Raw genomic sequence first — 20,081 nt, 5'->3', positions numbered from 1 at the left:
TCCTGCAGACTCTACAAGAACACACATAAAACGCCAAAATGATTTTGATCTAACTTAAATTGTTGATTACCGGTGACGCTGACAAATAATATTAACAAAATTAGGTTGCAGAGTTCAATAAAAAAAACTAAAAAATAATTGAAAAATACATAAACAACAGACAATAAAGAGCTAAACACCTAAACAACAAAACATATTGCAGAGCCCCCAACCCGTCACACGTAAGAAGAAAATCAATACATAAAGTAGTCAAAAGCATCCGCTTATATATAGAAAAAATAGAGATAATTTTGGTGTGGAGTAAGTGACTGTTGCTATTTCAGTTACCGGTAAGAGCGGCTTAGCTCCCGGGATGGCGCAACTTACAAAAATTGAGTGTTTCATTATACTCCCTCCGTTTTTTATTATAAGTCGTTTTAGACTTTTCACACAGATTAAGAAAAATAATAATTGTTGTATAAAAATGAGAAATTATGAAGGTTTTTACAAAATTATCCTTCATTAATGACATGTGGAACATAAATTTATATAATTGAAAAGAGAGAGAATAATAAATATTTAAGGATATAATAGGAAAAATAGCATTAATTATTCATTGGAATTGTAAAGCGACTTATATTTAAATACAAATTTTTTTCCCAAAATGACTTATAATAAAAAACGGAGGGAGTATTTGTAATTTTCATTTAATGCATTATATTTAATTTCACAATTACTTTTTACTTATTGGAATTTTTGTATCGTAAATACTTTTAGTATTGATTTTCAATCTTTTATATATATATATATATATATATATATATATATATATATATATATATATATATATGAGAGGAAAGATATTCTTACTCCAAGAGTAAGTTATCAAAACTTACTCCTCATCATGACAATTGATTATTTTCAATTTTATGGTTAAAATTAATTAGTAATTAAATGTGGAGAGAGAAAAATAATACTCATTAATTTTAACCATTAGATTGAAAAAATAATAGTCATGATAAGGATTAAGTCTTGATAACTTACTTTTAGAGTAATAATATCCTATATATATATATATATATATATATATATATATATATATATATATATATATATATATATATATATATATATATATATAAAGAATAATAATATATTGAAAGTGAGAAAATAGTTTATAAATAAATTTAATCTTAGTCGTCAAATTTTATAAGTTGTTGTCTTTTATTTTAATGACATATAAAATATTATTTATTGTGATGCATTTGTTGTGTAAAATTGCACTAATAGTGTATAACAATTATTCTCTTTATATATATATATATATATATATATATATATATATATATATATATATATATATATATATATATATATATATATATATATATATATATATATATATATATATATATATATATATATATATATATATATATATATTTTGGACTGGACCAAGACTTGGCCCAATCCACTTTCGGCCCATTTAGCCTTAGAGGCCCAATCCGCCCTAAGCTGCTGATCAGCGACGCTTCATGCTCGACCCCTTCATGCTCGGCCTCACGCTCTCCACGAGTTGACTGATGCTCGGCATAAGGGCTTCCTACGAGCGCCCTCCCCGCCGAGGACCTTGCTCCTTGCAAGGCTCCTTCACATCCGACCCTCCGAATAATACGGAGCCAACGTGGCCCCTAAAAGACCGCGTCTCCCTTAAACTTCGGAGCGGTTAACCAGGACAGAGGGCATTCACGCACCTCCGATATTTCCGCTCAGGAAACCTGGCAGTCTCCTAGTTGGGCTTGGAAATCCAACCCAGTAGCGGAATCATGGCCCAGCGCTGGGGGCTATAAATACCCTCTTTCACTAGAGGGTCAGGTATTCAATTCTCTTCTAACCTTAGCTAGTACTTGCTCTCCTTTGCTCCTCTACTCACTTTGGCATCGGAGTACCTTGCAGGTACACCCCCCTCTCACTTCACGAAGACCCAGCATCCGAGCAGGCCTTGACGACTCTCTGATCAGGTACGATCAATATATATATATATATATATATATATATATATATATATATAAAGAATAATAATATATTGAAAGTGAGAAAATAGTTTATAAATAAATTTAATCTTAGTCGTCAAATTTTATAAGTTGTTGTCTTTTATTTTAACAAAAATGCTATTCCTACACCAATTTGTTACACTACACCGTATGTCCGTACCGTACGGACATACTATTAATGTACGGACAGTACTATTCACAGTCCGTACATGAATAGTAAAATATTAAATTAATATTTTTTTTAAAAAAAAATTACATTTTTTTTAGTTTTTTTTTAAAAAATATTTGACAATACCTGCGGATTTACCTCCGGATTTGACAATACTTGCGAATTTAGTTGCGGATTTACCTACGGATTTGACAATACCTGCGGATTTACCTGCGGATTTATCTACGGATTTGACAGTACCTGCAGATTTACTTGCGGATTTACCTACGAATTTGACAATACATGCGGATTTATTTGCGAATTTACCTACGGATTTAGGTAAATCCGCAGGTAATGTCAAATGTAGGTAAATTCGGAAGTAAATCTGCAGGTATTATCAATTTTTTTTTTAAAAACCTAAAAAAAAATCATTAAAAAAAATTTTAAAAAAAAAAAAATTTTATAAAAAATTACTATTCATGTACGGGCGGTGAATAGTGCCGTCCGTACATACGGTGTAGGTGTAGTACGGCAGTGTACAAATAGCATAGATGTTATTTTAATGACATATAAAATATTATTTATTGTGATGCATTTGTTGTGTAATATATATGGACTTGGATCCTCTCCTTCATTTTTCTCTCCTTCCCTCTCCATCCTCTCTATCTCTCTCTTAATTTCACTCTCACTCATCATTAAAAAACAAAATATAATCAAGAGAGAATGAAATTAAGAGAGAGATAGAGAGGATGGAGAGGGAATGAGAGAAAATTGAAGGAGAGGATCCAAAGTGATATATATATATATATATATATATATATATATATATATAGTTATATATATATATATATATATATATATATATATATATATATATATTATATTAGAAGGAATATACAACTCAAAATACAAATTAAACCACACCTCAAATATGAAGGCATTAGCACTCTCTAGAAACACACAACCCTAAATTTTTGAGAACCAAATTGACCAATTGTAATCTATATCTATGTTATATTTGGTTATACATTAAAGGTGGTAAAATGGGTTGTGGCCCGTCGAACTGACCGCACACCCTCCATAAAAAGGTTAGTTGGATTGGAATTTTGTGTCCGCCATTCACCAAAGTGCGTTCCGTCAAAGTGTGTCGCCCATATAAGCCCGCCCTGCCAAAACTGTCACTAGTCAAAGTCTGTCACACATATTCGTTCAGTTTGTCCCACCTTAAATCCGTCTTTTTTAACTAACAACAACCTTTATTTCTCTATAAAAACGCTCGATCATCGAGCCATTTTCAAAATCAAAAACAATATGAACTTAGGTCTTTTCTAACTTGAAAATCTTAATCAACAACTAGGGCATTTTCTAAAATAATAAGTCGATCACTTTCGTATTGACTCACTTCACAATTAAATCTCTTTCGCGTCATCGTCCAAAAAAATTCCAATATTGTTTTACACTCAAATCTTTTTCATTTTCAAAATAATCAAACACTTTCACAAATAAAAGCAATCATCAATTTGAGGTCATTTTTCGTTCAAACTTAATCAAGATGTTGCAAATAAACATTGGTCAGTACCAAGTCGATCTTCCACACAAATTCAATAAACCCTTGGTCAAAATCAAGTTTCTTTTCAAACTCTTGATCATTATTAAGCTCATTTTAAAAAGCAAATCCAGAGTAAACCATTTTTTAAAAGTAAAAAACTTTATCAATATCAAGTCCCTTTTTAAAAATCAAAATCAACCAATTAACCTAGCGTAGTTCCTAGAACAACGTATGTATTGAGATCCTCATTGTACCTGAGGATACATAGGAGGGATATCCAACGTCTCGTCAGACAATCTTATTCAATAAACCGTTGGCTATCTTTTTTAAAACAAAAACAATTTTTCGCCTAAGTGCGAACCTTTTTTCACCTTTCGCCCAAGTGTGAGTTTTCTTCACCTTTCGCTCAAGTGCGAGTCTTTACCTTTTAGACCAAGCACAAACTCTTTCTCCAACACTCATCTGTGTTAGTCTAGAGATTCTTTCGTGTCGCCCAGAACCAAAACAAGTAAGATTGCCTGGAACAACGTAAGTTCCGATTTTTCTTTTGCACTCGTGAATATGTAGGCATAAAGTTCTAAAATCTTGTCAAGCCCACGAATAAAAAACCAAAAACATTTTCTTTCTTTCTCCTTTTCTCGCATATAATTAGATAGCAAGTAAACATCACACTAGCATCCAATCACGAGACTAACTAAATGAGTCTAGTTGAGTACAACGGATGTGAGTGGTGCTAATACATTTTCCTTGCATAACCGACGCGCCAATCCTAATTTGGTTGCGATGACCATCATATCCTTCTTTCTCTATGGGTTTTATCAATATTTTCTCTTTCGTTTTGGAATAAATAAAGTTTGTGGTAACTCTTTTGAATTCGAGCATGTGATGCGCTCGAGTATATTTTGCGCCGCGAAAGAGCGTAGGTATATTTGTGGGTGATTTTGGTGGCCTATGAGGATAAGTATGTGTATATGTGGCTCTGAGAGGAGAGACCAATCCTCACACCTGTTCCACTATTTCATGCCATATTCACTCAACTCACGTAGAAAAAAAGATAGCGTAATTTTATTAGGGCAAATTATTTCAGAACCAAATATTTCACCTGAAATACCTTCTGTTAACTAGTTATTTTCAACCTCAATAATCCTTTCACTTTATCTCGGTATCATTCCTGAGAGTGTTCTTTGGACTTTTCACTCGTGTAGTTAGATCGTATACTCTCTTTCAGGAAAAAAATTAAAATAACCATGTTTTAAAAAAACAAAAAAAAATTGGGAAAATTTACACAAATGACCAGGTTTGGTAGGGAACCCAATTGCATGAGCCATATGTGATGGCGCCTACACTTAAAAAAATAGTGAATGCGCCATCTGGGATGGCGCCAATGTTGTCCTTAAATTAGGGTTGCCATCTCATATGGCGCCTTAGTGTATTTATTTTTTTTTTGTTTTTTTTTGTTTTAACAAATATTGATTGAATGATTAAAAAAAAGGTCAGAAACAAACAATTTCATTAATTTAAATTGACAGCTACATTGTAAAACAACAACTGATAAAGGGAAAATTAAAATACGATTAGTGTCTCTCATCACCATAACGGTCGTCGGTTCCGCATCTAGGAGCTATCCAAACACGTGAAAAACGTGTAACGCCGCGAGCCCTACCTCTTCCCCTTTGTGGTTCTTATTGTGTTTGTGTGGATGGCCATGGAATTGTGTCGTCAATAAAGTCGGTGTCAAAGAAATCGTCAAGGCCACCGTAACATCTTGGAAGTCGACTGTCGTGAAGTCGGTTACCCATTCCCTCATAGCTTTGAAATGATGGTGGGGGAGGAGGTGGAGTTATGGGTTTTGGTTTGTAGCACTCGACGACACTTGCACTGCCTTGATAAAAGGAAAATGTTTCTGTTGGTGTTGCGTAGCCATATGGGGTACGGTGGTGAGAGGCTTGCGATATTAGTGGGTCGCGGCGATCACATTCATCTTGTGGACCCAAGTCGGGACTTAGTTGGGATCTTGATGAATCATCCTCGTTGTGTAGGCTAAATGATCTAGAGGAGCCTGCCTCTTGGTACTTGATGGGTCGTCTACGGTTATGGAGAGGTTGTTGACTGCATGGTTGAAATAGTGGTTGGGATTGGGTTTGATATGGGTTTTGTTCTTGGTATTTGTGTTGCTGTTGGTAAAGTGGTTGGGGATGAGTTTGGAATGGGCTGTACTCTTGGTAGTTGTGTTGTTGGGAGTTGTACTAGTAGTGAGTTTGTTCTAGGTATTGTTGTTGTTGTTGATGGTATTGTTGTTGTTGTTGTTGTTGTTGAGATTGTTGTTGTTGAGATTGTTGTTGTTGTGGGTATTGTTGTTGTTGTGGGATGATGTAGTTTTGTTGGCGGGGGTCTATTAAGTAATAAGGGTAGGCCACAAATAAATCAGGGGTGGTAACAGATCTGTACCAACTTATAATTTGTCTTGATGGTTTCATTTCGTATCACTAACAGGGAAGTCGAGGACAAGTTGCCTACAAATTTTCCACATTCGGCGCCATTTCGGAGCGAATTCCTTCCAGGTTCGGAGATTCCATTAATGATTGACTCGTTTCAGGTGTCATTCTCCTAAATCAGTTTAGGACTAGGGATTTCTTAATACATCCTGAACTGGAGTTTGACACGTCACTATGAAGCATCTCTACGATGTTGTACCAAATGATGGTCGTCTTTGTTGTCCAAATAGCGGCATCTTCAACGTTAGGTTCATGATTGAGTTCCAGATATGGTCTCCATATAAACTGCATGTATAAAACTTATAAATTAAATTGGTCATATATTAAAAAAAGTACGTAAAAGATGAAGAGATTAGAGATAATACATCCTCCGGTCGTAAGTGATCCAGAAGCTGGCGGTACATCACGATATTTCCCCTCGGATTCTTGGTGTGGTTCATTCCTCTTACGCAAAATCTTAAACGCAATATTGATAAGTGTTAGTTATTTTTTGTGTATAGTTTTGCGGCACTTATCTTCTCTTTTTCCTCAATTTAGAGGATTTTAGTGTATATTACATAAATACGTATACTTTGTGTTTAATCGAGTTTATGATTCATTTACGTATCAGCTAATAGTTTTTCATTTGTTTTGTCGGTATTTGAGCATGTATGGAGCATTGAGTAATAAATCTTCAAGGATGCAATTTTGGATCAATAATGGAGAAGCCATTTGAAGAGGATAAGAAGCTGCTTCTGGTGTGAGTCACCCGACAGAGCAATTGACTCGCCGGACAAGCGTGGAAAATAAGTGGTTTCACTTCTGCCTTGGCACGCCTCTTGTTCGCCGGGCGGAAGAATAAGTAGTCGTCAGGCGAAGCAATTCGTTCGTTGGCGCGCCTCTTGTTGACGTGTCACAGGCTGTGTGGCCATAATAAAACCCTTCGCCAGGCGGAGCAATTGGCTCGCCGGACGAACGCGTCTGGACAGAACTTTGTATATATTTCATTTTAGTTCATTTTAGGTAGGGATCGATTTTCTTTTAATTATTATTATTATTATTATTATTATTATTATTATTATTATTATTATTATTATTATTATTATTATTATTATTATTATTATTAGAATATAGTAGATGTCGTATTTATTGAGATTTCTCTTTTATGTTTCAACCACCACATAATAGAAAGTGAGTACAAGTTTTTTTTTTTAATAATCAAGAAATATATTAACAATTAAGGGTATACACTATTATTATTTTTTTAAACAACTCAATGTGGTATACACTATTTATAATTCTACACACCAGTATATCGCGCATGTCACGATTGATTTTTTATTTAGTTCGTCGCACTTTTTTAAACTACTGCCTGTTTTAATTTTGTAAAATTTATTTATATTTATAATGCATGTCTCATTTTCTAATACAAATTAATTTCTATTTATACATAATACATAATACATACACTCAATCATAACAGTGAGAAATAATCAACTCAACAATATAACCTGCATCATTATATTACTATAGTAGATAAGTTTAAAAGACATGATGTTGAAATCTCAAATTCACTGTTATCATTTTTTCCATACTAGGTGCAAATCTCAAATTCACTGTTACAGAAATTTCCTACTATAGCCAAAGGGATATTTTCATGCTATGTAGAAACTAGAAATCTACATCACCAAGTCGTGATTTAAGCGTTCTTGGCCTCCAGCTCCCAGAACCCAATTCAGAATCCAAATCTCTTTCTTTTAGACCTTTTGCTTTCAACAAGTCTCTTTCTATGTCAAGACTTACCTTAGCATCAGCCAAAGTTGCCTGTAACATCTCCGTTTTCAGCTCTTGAACTACAACATCCTCCGTCAACTTCTCAACCTCCAAAGCTTTCTCCACATAACTTTTAATTCCTAAAGCAGATTGAACTTGTGGTTCTAGCCAAGTAAGATCAATTTTAAATTTAGCAAGTTCATCCCATAAAAATTGAAGCTCCTTAGAAGCTTGTTCGTTCATATCTTTCACTTTTCTTGTCTTAAGGAAATAAATAAGTTTCCCCAATGCAGCATACACCAACTCTGCATTAGCTTGTTCAGAGGGTACAAATGAAAGTGGTGAACAGGTTTGAAGATTTGTGTTATCTGGCTCTGGACTTGGGATTTCCAGCTTCACATGGCTTGTTTGACATCCTAACATTAAGCATGGAGCTTGACTTATTGGTTTCTCATGTGTTAACTTACAAATAAAAACTTGGGTACCAATAATACAAGTATCATTCACAATAAAACCCTTGTCAGGATCATGGAGCTCACTTAATGTCATGAATGATTTAAATCCCAGGTCATTCTCCTGACTTGCATTGAATTCATTCTTACTTTCTGCAAATTCAGGTATCAAGAATCCGTTTAAATTATTAAATAATAGTCCCTATAAATATTTCAAATTTTATTTTTAGTTTCTATTAAAAAGACAATTGAAAAAATAGTTATCAAGTGAAAATAACATTCATTTTAAAACAAATTTTATTTTTCTAAAACAACAATTATTTTTAAAAAGAAGGGAATACCTTTTATGATGGTCATCTTTTCATCCACTTGGTTGAATACAACCAACTTGAGTTTGACTTCCCTTTGCCATCCCTCAGACATATTAGCAGTTTTTACGGCCTCCAAATATATTGATAAATGTTTAGCATCATTGTTCCCCTTTGGAAACAAAAGAATCCTCCTATAGAAAAAACCATAGCAGATGAAAACAGAAACGGTTAAGTTATCTGTATCAAATAAGTATATACTAGAATCGTTAGTACTCATTACCATGGATAGCCGCCTAATATAAAAGGCTTAGATCGAACCTCATTGGTTTTCAAGCGAGAGAAATTTTCAACCTTCCATGTGAATTTCTTAAACTTCTCAACCCTAGATTGTTCATGCTCCATATCTCCAAACTCTGCCAGAACAAAACAAAAGAGTCAATTTTGTTTTTGTTTTATTAAAGAGAAAGAAATTTGGGTTACGTACTGTCACACACAACAATATGATCAAATGTAAGAAATGACACCTTAGAAGAGATGCTTATATAGAGACAGAGATAGTTTTTGTGTTGAGTAGTGTAAACGTCCCGCAAGATTATCTCACGAAGATGGCACAACTTTCAAAGGCAACGCCTCTAATAATTTACCTAGGTGTACTATTATTGGGTATTGTGATAAATTACACACAACACACGCAACTGAAAAATTATTATCTCTCCTATCATTGGATATTGTGACAAAAATTACAAAATTAACTATTTGTATCAATGCTTTTTTAAACAGCAAAAAATTATATATAATTTTAATATTAATATGTCAAATTTATATGGCATCTCCAATAACTTTTTATTCGACATTCGTATAACAAAATTTATCGTTCAATTAAAAAGTATTATCATATAAATTATGTCTATAAAATTTAACATTAATCGAAAAATTATTATCATAAAAATTAAAATCTTAAAAAAAAATATAAAAATTATTAATTTTAATTTTTTTCAATAAATAATAAATAATTTTTAATTAATATTAAATTTTATAGACATTGTCAGTATGATAATAATGTTTAATTTAATGGTTTAATTTATATGCATCCACAGTGTCATTCAATAGAAAACAACTATAGTGCTTTGTCATTAAAAGAATTTTTAAATTAAAGTGTAATTTATTCTGATACAAGTTTGTGATTAGTTGACAGTGTAAAATTATTTTACACTGTCAGTATATGAACCTTTTTCTAAACAACTAATTTTATTATAAAAATATATAATAAAAAATTATAAAAAAGGCCATATATATATATATATATATATATATATATATATATATATATATATATATATATATATATATATATATATATATATATATATGGGGATGTATCAAGTAGGAGGAATTTTTAAATAAGAGATAAGAGCATTCAATCCTAACTATTGGATCAATCAAGAGAGAGAAATTAAATTATTAATTAAAATATTAAAATAATTATTATTTCTCTCTCTTGATTAATCTAATGGTTAACATTGAATGCTCTTATCTCTTATTTAAAAACCCTCCTACTTGATACATTCCCATATATATATATATATATATATATATATATATATATATATATATATATATAGGACGTATCAAATGAGAACTTTGACTATTATGAGAACTGACGGTTGAACTTCTCTACCCTTCTATGTCGAGGACGGTTCTCCACCCTTCTATGTCGAGGACGGCGCGACCTGCGACAATACCAACAACTAGCCTTATGGTTTCAATTCTAGAAACTAGTGCAAATATCTCTTCAAAGTCTATAACTTCTTTTTGCAAAAAAATCCATTTGCAACAAATCGAGCCTTATGTTTGATTATTTCACCCTTGGGATTTGCCTTCACCTTATAGACCCATCTTACACCAATCGAATTCTTTCCTTCCGATAGATTAACTAACTCTCAAGTATTGTTTTTCTTAATTGATTACAACTCATCCTTCATAGCATAAATCCACTTTGGATCACTAAAGGCATATTCTGTCTTAATTTGTTCAAATTTGGCCATAAGTGCAAAATGGACGAAATCACCATCATTATTGACTTTGTGGTCACGAAATATCTCACAATCTTTTAGTCTTGGAGGCAAACCTCTTTTCCTAGTTGATCTTCTTACATTCTCATCAATTCGAGATTCGACATGCGACATTCAAGCACTTCCGTTTTTGCAGAATCTGAAATTTCGAGGGTGTAATAGAATATAGGCTTCTAGCATCCGGTTACAAACTATTGGTTACAGATTACAGCCAGCTCGTAACCGGTTATAGTCTACTGAATTTGCTTGAATTCGTAAACCACCACATCTTGGCTGATCATAACCCTTTTGTTTGCGGCATCAAATAGCTTGTAACCTCCAGTAAGATGATACCCTACATGTATCATCATCTCTCCCTTATCATCCAACTTCTTTATAAGCTATTCCTGAACACATTGAAACGCTACAAAATCAAAAACTATCAAATAGTTTAGATTCGATTTGAACCGGGCCAATCCTCTTTCAATTCTAGAGCTACCATATTATCCTTTATCTTTTCTGCCTCCTTCAATTTCTCCAAATAACTTTTCATTCCTAAAGCTGATTGAACATGTGGCTTTAGCCATGTCAAATCAAAACTAAATAGTTCAAGTTCCTCCTAGAGCAGTGAATGCCCAAAGCAGCTTTTGTGATTGTCATGTTGGTGTTGATTTGACTGAATACAAACAGTTTAAAGTTGACATCTCACTACTAAAAATACTCGATTTACCTGCGGAATTTCCTGCGGATTTTCCTGGGAATTTCATCTTAAAATAAAATTTTCTACGGATTTAAAATTGGCAGAAAACTCCGCAGGAATACCTGCGGATTTTTCTGCGGAATTTATATTTCAAAAAAAATATCTCACTACACCATAAAATCCGCAGGTGATTTCGCAGGAAACTTTCCTGCGGAATTTACTGCGGATGTTTATCATAACAAAACCAAACTATCATACAAAATCCGCAGGTAATTCCGCAGGAAATTTTCCTGCGGATTTTGCTGCAAATATCTAATTGAATTATTATTTATTTGTTTTTCTAGTTTTTTATTAATTTATATTTAATTTTTAATCCTTATTTTTTCCATGTTAGTAATTATTTTTATAATGTATTTTAATTAATTTTTAATTTTAATTTCAATCTTAGTTTTTAATAATTGATATATTTCATAATTATTGAAATTTTTGATTTTTAATTTTATTAATAACTTAAATATTTCTCATATTGGAATTGAACCTATTATATAACTCATATTGGACCAAAGAATCTACCAAAAAGACAGCATCTTAAATTAATATTTCCCAAAAATTTAATACATCTAAATGATTTCTACAAATAATAATAATTTTTTTAAAGTTTAATAAAAGCTAGTTTTTAAAATTTAATGTTATTCTTCAATTTATATTTTAATAAATCGTATGGTAATTTTGAATAATAAAATTAAAAAATATATAAAAAAATTGAAAACAAAAATCTGATAAAATTTATAGAATAGGAATCGAACCTACTATGTGTCATATATTGGACCAACTAATCAACTGCTAAAAAAATAACTTACTGAAATGAATATTATATATATTCTATTAATTTCTCTTTTAATATATTTTAAAATTATTTCTAAATTTTAAATTTAATCTCATTATCAGTTATACATTTTGAGTTATGTGTTCAATTTTTAATTATTATTATTATTATAAAGTTTTAATCCTACTACTCTAATAATAATATTGTTAAAATATCAAATTAAATTATATATAGGATTTTAAATTTTTAAATTTTATATAGAAAGAAAAATAATCGTATTTCAATCTGAAGCTCTGTCTCTCTCTTCTCTTGTCGTGAATCGCCTCCATCCACATGAAGGTTGCACTGAATCTCTCTATCCACCCTCGCGAGTCCTCTCCGTCGAATGCTCCTGCATCTTCGTGTATCATTACCGTTTTGGTTCGAGTTTGGAGGTTTCAACTCAGTTTAGAGTTTGGATTCGAGCAGCTTTTTCACAGGTTTGTTTTGATTTCAAATCGAGTTTTGTTTCAGTTCAGAATTGGTTGCATTTTGGAATTCTGGCATTTTTACGGTTTCGACTCAATTACGTGTTCTATTACTGGGTTCTATTACAGTTTGATTGTGATTTGATTTTGGTGAAGAGTTTGAATTAAATTAACACGAGTATACAACTTCATAAACCTAAATTGGATGAGCACTTACCGGTTGAAATGAAGAAAAATGCGGATTTCGTTCTCGCTCGCAAGGTGTTCGATGAAATATCCCAACCAGATTATTTCTTTCTCGCTCGCTCATATTGCAGCACTAGAGGTTGATCCTCCAGGATGCTCTTTTAATCCCACGCATGAAAGTCATCAGGTAGGTTTTTTGGCTTTTAATGATATAATTTATAAGCAGTATAGAATAGATTTGAAATTAAAAGTAATTTTATCTGATAGTTTGAATGAAATGTGATTTATATTTAGAAATATTTTTAAAAAATTAGATTTACATTTAGGGGTGGAGGTAGTGTTTTTTTCTTCTTCTTTTGTTATCATACATTCAATCTTCTTTTGTGATTACGTTTAATTTATTCAGTTTTTTAAATTATTACTGGTGTCAACGTGTTAGTGTTGGTGTTGTATTTCCGGTGTCTGTGCTTCATAGCTTCCAGCTTATGAACTCTTTTCATTACATATGATACAGCCATGTAATGCAGTTTATGTGTGCTTCATTGTAATTTTGATTCTCAGCTTAACTTTCTGTTGAAAACTTGAGTATGTTATCTAGTGTTAGATTATGAGTCTATTTGCATTGAGTTACCTGAGCTTATTTATAAGCAAAAGCACTAGAAATAGTTTATGAAGTGTTCATAAGCTGTTTTCAGTTTATTTACATAAACTCTTCAGTTTATTTACACTTTCTGAAAGGATGATGAATTACTTACTAATGTCTGTAATTATGTAAGCTCGTCTTTTGTTTATAAATCTTAGTATTGCTCTTTAAATGTTGGGTAATACCTTTCAACAAACCATTAGACTTATATGTTAGAAAATTTCCCCTTTCTCAATCTCAAGTAACTAAAATCTCAATGCTTTGGGACTGTAAGGGGGTTATATAAGTTAAAATATTTGCTTGTGAAAATGTTTTAAACGAAATGTGACATGTATGTTTAGTATAAAGTTATATGCCGGGGCCTATTTTTTGTATTGGTCTCCTAGTGTGGGTTAGAGCTACACAATGGGAAAATATAAACGAGACAGGTGGTTCAACCTGTTCAATATGCTCAAGTTCTTTCTGATAGTCGTCTTCGGTGTACTCCAATATTTCAAACTGAGCTCGTCTGTCAGCTGTCAAAGACAGCAGTTTGGATTCAGTATGCAAAAGAATATAAAAAGACTACTGAATTGGCAAAGAAATGCATAGGGTATGTGAGATTGCATTGGTCAGATATCACTCTCAACATGTTCTTGTTTCCAAAGTAAGAGAGTTATATCATATATTTCACTTGAGAAGCTAGATACTAATGTCATGTTTTATATTACCACAAAAAGAAACAAGAATAGTTTTGCATGAAATGTACACCAAATCTGAAATCTATATGTTTTCTGCAAATTCTATATTAATATGCGTTTGGAGTGGTGAATGAGATGGAGATTTGGCTGAATGCAATTGAAAGGAGGTATGGAAATTGGAATTCTTAATGTTAGTTAATGACATGCGTTGGCAGAAAATATTTGTCCACAAACTGAATACTGGCTGGTGGAAGTTATTTGGAATAGATCAGGACATGGATTAGGAAAAAGCTCTGATGATGTAATTTAAGCTCTCAATTCACAGACTATGATTTTCTCTTTATTCTGCAGCTGCCATTGCTGTTGTTCTTTCCTCTTCTCTTCGTTCTGCATCCATCATTTCTTTTTCCTTCTGGTTGTTTTTATCTTCTCAGTTTCTTTCTTTTTTTCACATTCTCTTCAGGTTGGTTCTAACTTTTCTTCTCCGGTTCTTTCTGTGTCAACCGTTCCTCTGTTTTTACTTTTCTTCTCAGTTTTACTTCTATTCACATCGTTCCTATTTTTCTTCTTTGCAGCCTTGTGCTTTGATTTATGAATCTTTTGAGTTTTGAGTTTTTTGTTAAATTTTACATTAAATATGTGTTTATAGTTATTCACGTAATTTGTTTACAACATGATCAAATAGCGGTCATCCTGCTATACGCTATCCTCCCGCTATCCCATTATTGGGGTCAGACACTCCGCACCACTATCCAGGATTGACTACCATACCATGTCTGAATCTTTGTTTCTGTTATTGCAGTTCAGCACATCATTTCTTGAGAGTGTCGCTGATTATGTTGATCCGGGCTTGCCATTCATATCTCTCAGTAAAGGCCTGGAGCTTAATACACTAAGGATGATGGCTCAAATTATTCCTCAAGCACTAAGAAATCCTCGCCAGCCTTTTGTTGCACTATCAGGTCCTTCTTTTGCTCTGGAATTAATGAACAAGCTACCTACAGGTTATACTGACATTGCTTATTACCTGTGTTAATCTTTTCTTTTTTTGAGTAAGTGGTTGATAGCATGGAAGCCAAAAAAATTTGTCATTCGGTTCCATTTTATAATACAGCGATGGTCATGGCATCCAAAGACAAAAAATTGGCAGATGCAGTTCAGCAGTTACTAGCATCAAATCGTTTAAGAATCGGTACATCAAGGTACCTCCCTTGTCTTATCAAAAGTATATGGCTTTTGCTTGCTTTAATCTTTGTATTTCAGTTTTATGCATCATATGTCAAACATCTATATAGAAATTTTGATGTAAATGTTCAGCTTGTAATTTCTGATAAGTGATAACTACAGTGATGTTACAGGAGTAGAAATAGCAGGGGCCCTCAAGAATGTGCTAGCAATAGCAGCTGGGATTGTAGTAGGTATGAACCCTTGTTTATATGTAGAATTGATTTTGATTTGTTTGGTTGTTCTCGAGTAGAACTGATTATACGTGAAAATAGAATTTGTAGCATTTGAGTCTAAACGTGATTTTACATTGAAATCTACTGTTATACCAACGTGTTTTTAAAAGGTATTTCCATGTTTGTTTCTTCTTCAAGTGGATGTATATCTACTTTTTAAAAGGTTGAACCTGAATTATTAGAATATTAGTACACAAGTAAAAGTTCCATTGTGTCCAATGGAATCATTGTCTAATCTCTAAAGAATAGTTTGAAATTGATGTCCCTGTCCATCAATAAGACTGACAAAATTCATAGGAACAAAATAGTTTTTTTAAGGCTATTATTGTTTGTTGACTTCCTTAATTTGACATCATCATAGTTTCTAACAAAATACGAGGGTCATTTTAATATCATTTTAATAGAGACTGGAGAATATGAGTGTAATTTCACATGTTAAGTCTCACTGTACCAATATCATATACTTTGATAGATAAAATTATTGAGTTCTCTTTCTTTTGTAATTTGTAGAGAAAGGAAAAGGGTGCAGATCCATCATTGACCGAGTTCTATTTTCGCAGACATTGGAAAAAGGATCAAAGTTGGGTTGGAGTTCATGCTGAATCTGCATATGTAAGTATTTTGGGAAGTGTTAATTTGATTGAATTTCAAATCTTCACACAAGTCTTCTTCTCATCCACCACAACCCACTAATGAAAGTGATCACACAAATGAAGATGGCGTCGATGAAACAAATGAAGAAGACCTTAGTAATGAATTTTGATTTGTACTTTTTTTCATTTTGACTTAGTTTTTGGATTATATTATCTTTTTAACTTGTCAAACAAACGATTAGTAATAACTTGATTTTTTGAATCATATTTAGTAATGACTATGTAAGTACTTCTTACCAATTATGTTCTATGAATTCAAGTTTAATTTACATTGAAAATTATAATTTTATTTTTTATTATAGTTATTTAAATATATATAATGGTTCAAAAGTTCATAAAATAAAAAAATTATTTAATGAAATTTCCTGCGGATTTACTTGGGGATATATATTTCCTGCAGATTTACCTGTGGAATTAGCTGCGGATTTACCTGTGGATTTATCTGCGAATTGTTTCCTGCGGATTTAGCTGCGGAAATACCTGCGGAATTACCTGCGAAAAATATTACCCACGAAGGTTTTAGCTGGGGACATAAAACCGCAGAAAAATCCGCAGGAAACACGTTTCCTGCGGAAATTTAGCAAAAATCCGCAGGTAATTCCGCAGGAAATACGTGTATTTCTAGTAGTGTCTTTGTTCCATCCTTCGGACATATTGGCAGTTTCCAGTGCCTCCAAATAAATTGATAAGCCGTCAGATCCTACGTTTACATTTGGAAACAAATACATCATCCTAAAACAAAACCATTCATGTATTCAAAAGAGTGTTTTGTATTCAACTCAATAAATTACTCCTATAATATAAGGGAGTTCATTCATGTATTCAAATATATCATACCATGGATAGCCACCTAAGACGAAAGGCTTTAAGTAAATTCCTCTCTTCAAGTGAGAGAAGTTTTCAACTTTCCATGTAAATTTTTCAATCTTCTCAGCACTAGACTGTTCATGCTCCATTTCTCCAAACTCTCTGCTGCAACACAAACAAACAAACAAAACATGGGTGGGAGAATAACATTACTCATATGTAATGGAAGAAGCCGAAGCGGTACACTTAAATTACCACCAAATAGATAGAATATGAGCGTGATACCTATGCTATATTTATTGTCCACAATTTAATTTACTTATTGTATTTTATTTTGTTTAATTTTTCACGACTATAAGGAAGTTCATGAATCTCTTTAATCTCGTAAGAGTTTAATGGTAGTGGACTTTCAGTGTATTCCAATCAGATTATTTTAAAGTGTCAAATCATATTAGTAATTTAAAATTTAAAAGATGACTTGGTAAGATACATGGTTGTTATTGGTTGACATTGTAAAAATAATTTACACTGTAAGTGCATATCCCCTTTTCTCATCTCTTAAAATCTCTTTATTCAACTTTTAGTTCATTAAAACATAAAAAATTAAGATGAATTAGAAACTTTGTTTTGAAAAAACAATTAAAAAATTTATGGTAAATATGTTTTTTGTCCCTATGAAATTATCAAATTTTATTTTTGGTTCCTATTAAAAAAATACATGTTTTAGTCCTTACAAAATTATTATGCACATAGTTTAAGTCCTTACTGTTAAACCGATGTGTATTTTTGAATGATTATTTTACAGACATGTTTAGAACGTTATCAAAAATTCCTCGAAAAAAAATCTTAAAATTTGATTTCTAAGTCGAGATTTGCATTACTTTTATCATTATATTTTAAAATTAAAAAAATTTATATTTAATTCTTTTAATTTTAAAAAATTATATAATTTGATAAAGAAATATGTTATAGTGTTCTAAACACGTATACAAAATAATCAATTAAAAGTTTAAAGGTTATTAAACATTTTTTAAAATTTTAAAAAAAAATAGTAGGGACTAAAATTGCATGCATAAAGTTTTTGTAGGGACTAAAATATATCTTTTAGCACAAAAGTAAGCGGTGGTTCAAACATACATAGTATTTATTTGTCTCATTTCACACGTCACTTGGGTACTTTGAATGTTTAGCGTGTAGGCGTCTGTAAAGTTGCGAACCCCCTAAACTATATACACAGTTCTTTATTTATAGTGCATATAAATAACTACTTCGCGAAAGTTCTTTCCTCCCTTAAGAACTCCATGTTCTTCTACCTTAACTTCCATCACACTACCTCACGTTCTCCACTCATGTGTATCTTTTCCCTCCAAAACTATCTTCGTGTGTGACATGAGCTCTACTTTTAAACTATTGGGCTTTTACTCGGATGTTGGGCCTTTTGGCTCCTTATCTTTGAGTTGACGATGAATGGTTCGACCACACACACACACACGCGCGCACACACACACACACACACACACACACACATATATATATATATATATATATATATATATATATATATATATATATATATATATATATATATATATATATATATATATATATATATATATATACCCCTCCTCTCCTCCTCATTTGAACCAAACAAACTCTTAAAAATTGAATGCAGAACCAAATCTTGTTCTCACATATACGACCATGCAGATTGTTTTTGCGTTGTTTATAACCAACAATGTATTCCTCCTCAACAATAATAATTGCTATTTGATCTCTTTTGATCTCGGGTTTAGACAATTGTCTCATTGGAATGGCTAATACCAATTTGTATAGGGCTTGTGCAAAAGAAGACTCGTTGATCACATTATCATGAGGTTGAATACTAAACATGATATTAATATGGGTTGAGAAGAATGATTGGCGGATCTAGACAAGACTAAGGTAGGCCACATTGCTTACTATTCATCTTGCTGGATTTTTTTTTTTGTTGAGATGATTTAGCTTTTGTAATAATAATAAAGGTATGAGTGTTGCGTAAACAGCTGTTTGGAATTCGATTGGTAATTTGATTGAGCAAATTTTGTGGGCATTTGCTTTTATAATTTTCACAAAAGTTTTACTTGATCTGTATATGAAAACTACTTTCTCATGGATAATGGGGAGAATGTTGTTTTGTTTGTAAAAGAAACTCTAAAATGAGAGAAAGAAGCATTAGTGTTCTGGTGCATTCTATTAACATTTTTGTAGTATGTAATTTATGAGTGTTTAAAATCTATCAATTTAAAATAAATTGACATTAAGAGATGGATGTGAGAGATATTTGATATTTGATTGTATTGTTTGGTGGAAGTTCACACGAAAAAGAAAAACAATCCTGCACTTCTTTTTATTTAATACTTTTTTCTTAAAGAAAATAGCATGTTTTATTAACTTATATATTTCTATTGGTTAGCTTCAATATAAAGTATAAACTAGTAACTAACCCGTGCGTTTGCACGGGTTCTGGTTTGGGACGTGCATTTGTTTCAGATGTATATTTTTTAATATATATTAAAAATAATTAATATTTTGTAGAAAAAATAAGAATATTTATTATTAAATTGTGTCTAAAAAAAATCAGAAACAAAATTGAAAGCACCAAAATTAAATTGTGTCTAAATAGTCTTTTGTAACTTCTTGTTCCCGTTAATATTCAATATTGTGATCAGTAACTTTATGTTCTCGTTAATATTCAATATTTTAATCAGTAACTTCAGGTTCCTGTTAATATTCAATATTGTGATCAGTAAGTTCACGTTCCCGTTAATATTCACTATTTTGATCAGTAACTTCATGTTCTCGTAAATATTCAATATTTTAATCAGTAAC

General features: G+C 31.8%; 2 protein-coding genes across 2 annotated transcripts; one reads left to right on the top strand and one right to left on the bottom strand.

Moving 5' to 3' along the window:
* Window positions 1-7,797: 7,797 nt before the first annotated feature.
* Window positions 7,798-9,221, bottom strand: LOC131613016 (MATH domain and coiled-coil domain-containing protein At3g58250-like). Its single transcript, XM_058884747.1, has 3 exons — window positions 9,021-9,221; window positions 8,771-8,931; window positions 7,798-8,582 (listed from the first exon to the last, which is right to left on the bottom strand). Exons 1-3 carry the CDS (start codon window positions 9,140-9,142, stop codon window positions 7,876-7,878), a joined length of 990 nt encoding a protein of 329 aa, XP_058740730.1. The 5' UTR covers window positions 9,143-9,221; the 3' UTR covers window positions 7,798-7,875.
* Window positions 9,222-15,065: 5,844 nt separating this feature from the next.
* LOC131615180 (glycerol-3-phosphate dehydrogenase [NAD(+)] 2, chloroplastic-like) lies at window positions 15,066-16,517 on the top strand. The gene is made up of 4 exons (XM_058886667.1): window positions 15,066-15,297; window positions 15,408-15,495; window positions 15,641-15,711; window positions 16,264-16,517. Exons 1-4 carry the CDS (start codon window positions 15,066-15,068, stop codon window positions 16,353-16,355), a joined length of 483 nt encoding a protein of 160 aa, XP_058742650.1. The 3' UTR covers window positions 16,356-16,517.
* Window positions 16,518-20,081: the final 3,564 nt, after the last annotated feature.

This window comes from Vicia villosa, linkage group LG6 (genome assembly GCF_029867415.1).
Source record: "Vicia villosa cultivar HV-30 ecotype Madison, WI linkage group LG6, Vvil1.0, whole genome shotgun sequence".
NCBI lineage: Eukaryota > Viridiplantae > Streptophyta > Magnoliopsida > Fabales > Fabaceae > Vicia > Vicia villosa.
Note: the sequence above shows the minus strand (reverse complement) of the source record. Positions and strands in the feature narration are given on the sequence as shown.

Excerpts from the sequence above, each read along its gene's own strand:
- LOC131613016 (XM_058884747.1), bottom strand. The coding sequence starts at position 9,142 with ATGGAGCATGAACAATCTAGGGTTGAGAAGTTTAAGAAATTCACATGG. Across the intron at positions 8,932-9,020 it reads ATATTAGGCGGCTATCCATG|GAGGATTCTTTTGTTTCCAA; the intron begins GTAATGAGTACT and ends TTTTTTCTATAG. Across the intron at positions 8,583-8,770 it reads AAAGATGACCATCATAAAAG|AAAGTAAGAATGAATTCAAT; the intron begins GTATTCCCTTCT and ends CTGAATTTGCAG.
- LOC131615180 (XM_058886667.1), top strand. The coding sequence starts at position 15,066 with ATGTCTGAATCTTTGTTTCTGTTATTGCAGTTCAGCACATCATTTCTT. Across the intron at positions 15,496-15,640 it reads TTAAGAATCGGTACATCAAG|TGATGTTACAGGAGTAGAAA; the intron begins GTACCTCCCTTG and ends TGATAACTACAG. Across the intron at positions 15,712-16,263 it reads AGCAGCTGGGATTGTAGTAG|AGAAAGGAAAAGGGTGCAGA; the intron begins GTATGAACCCTT and ends TGTAATTTGTAG.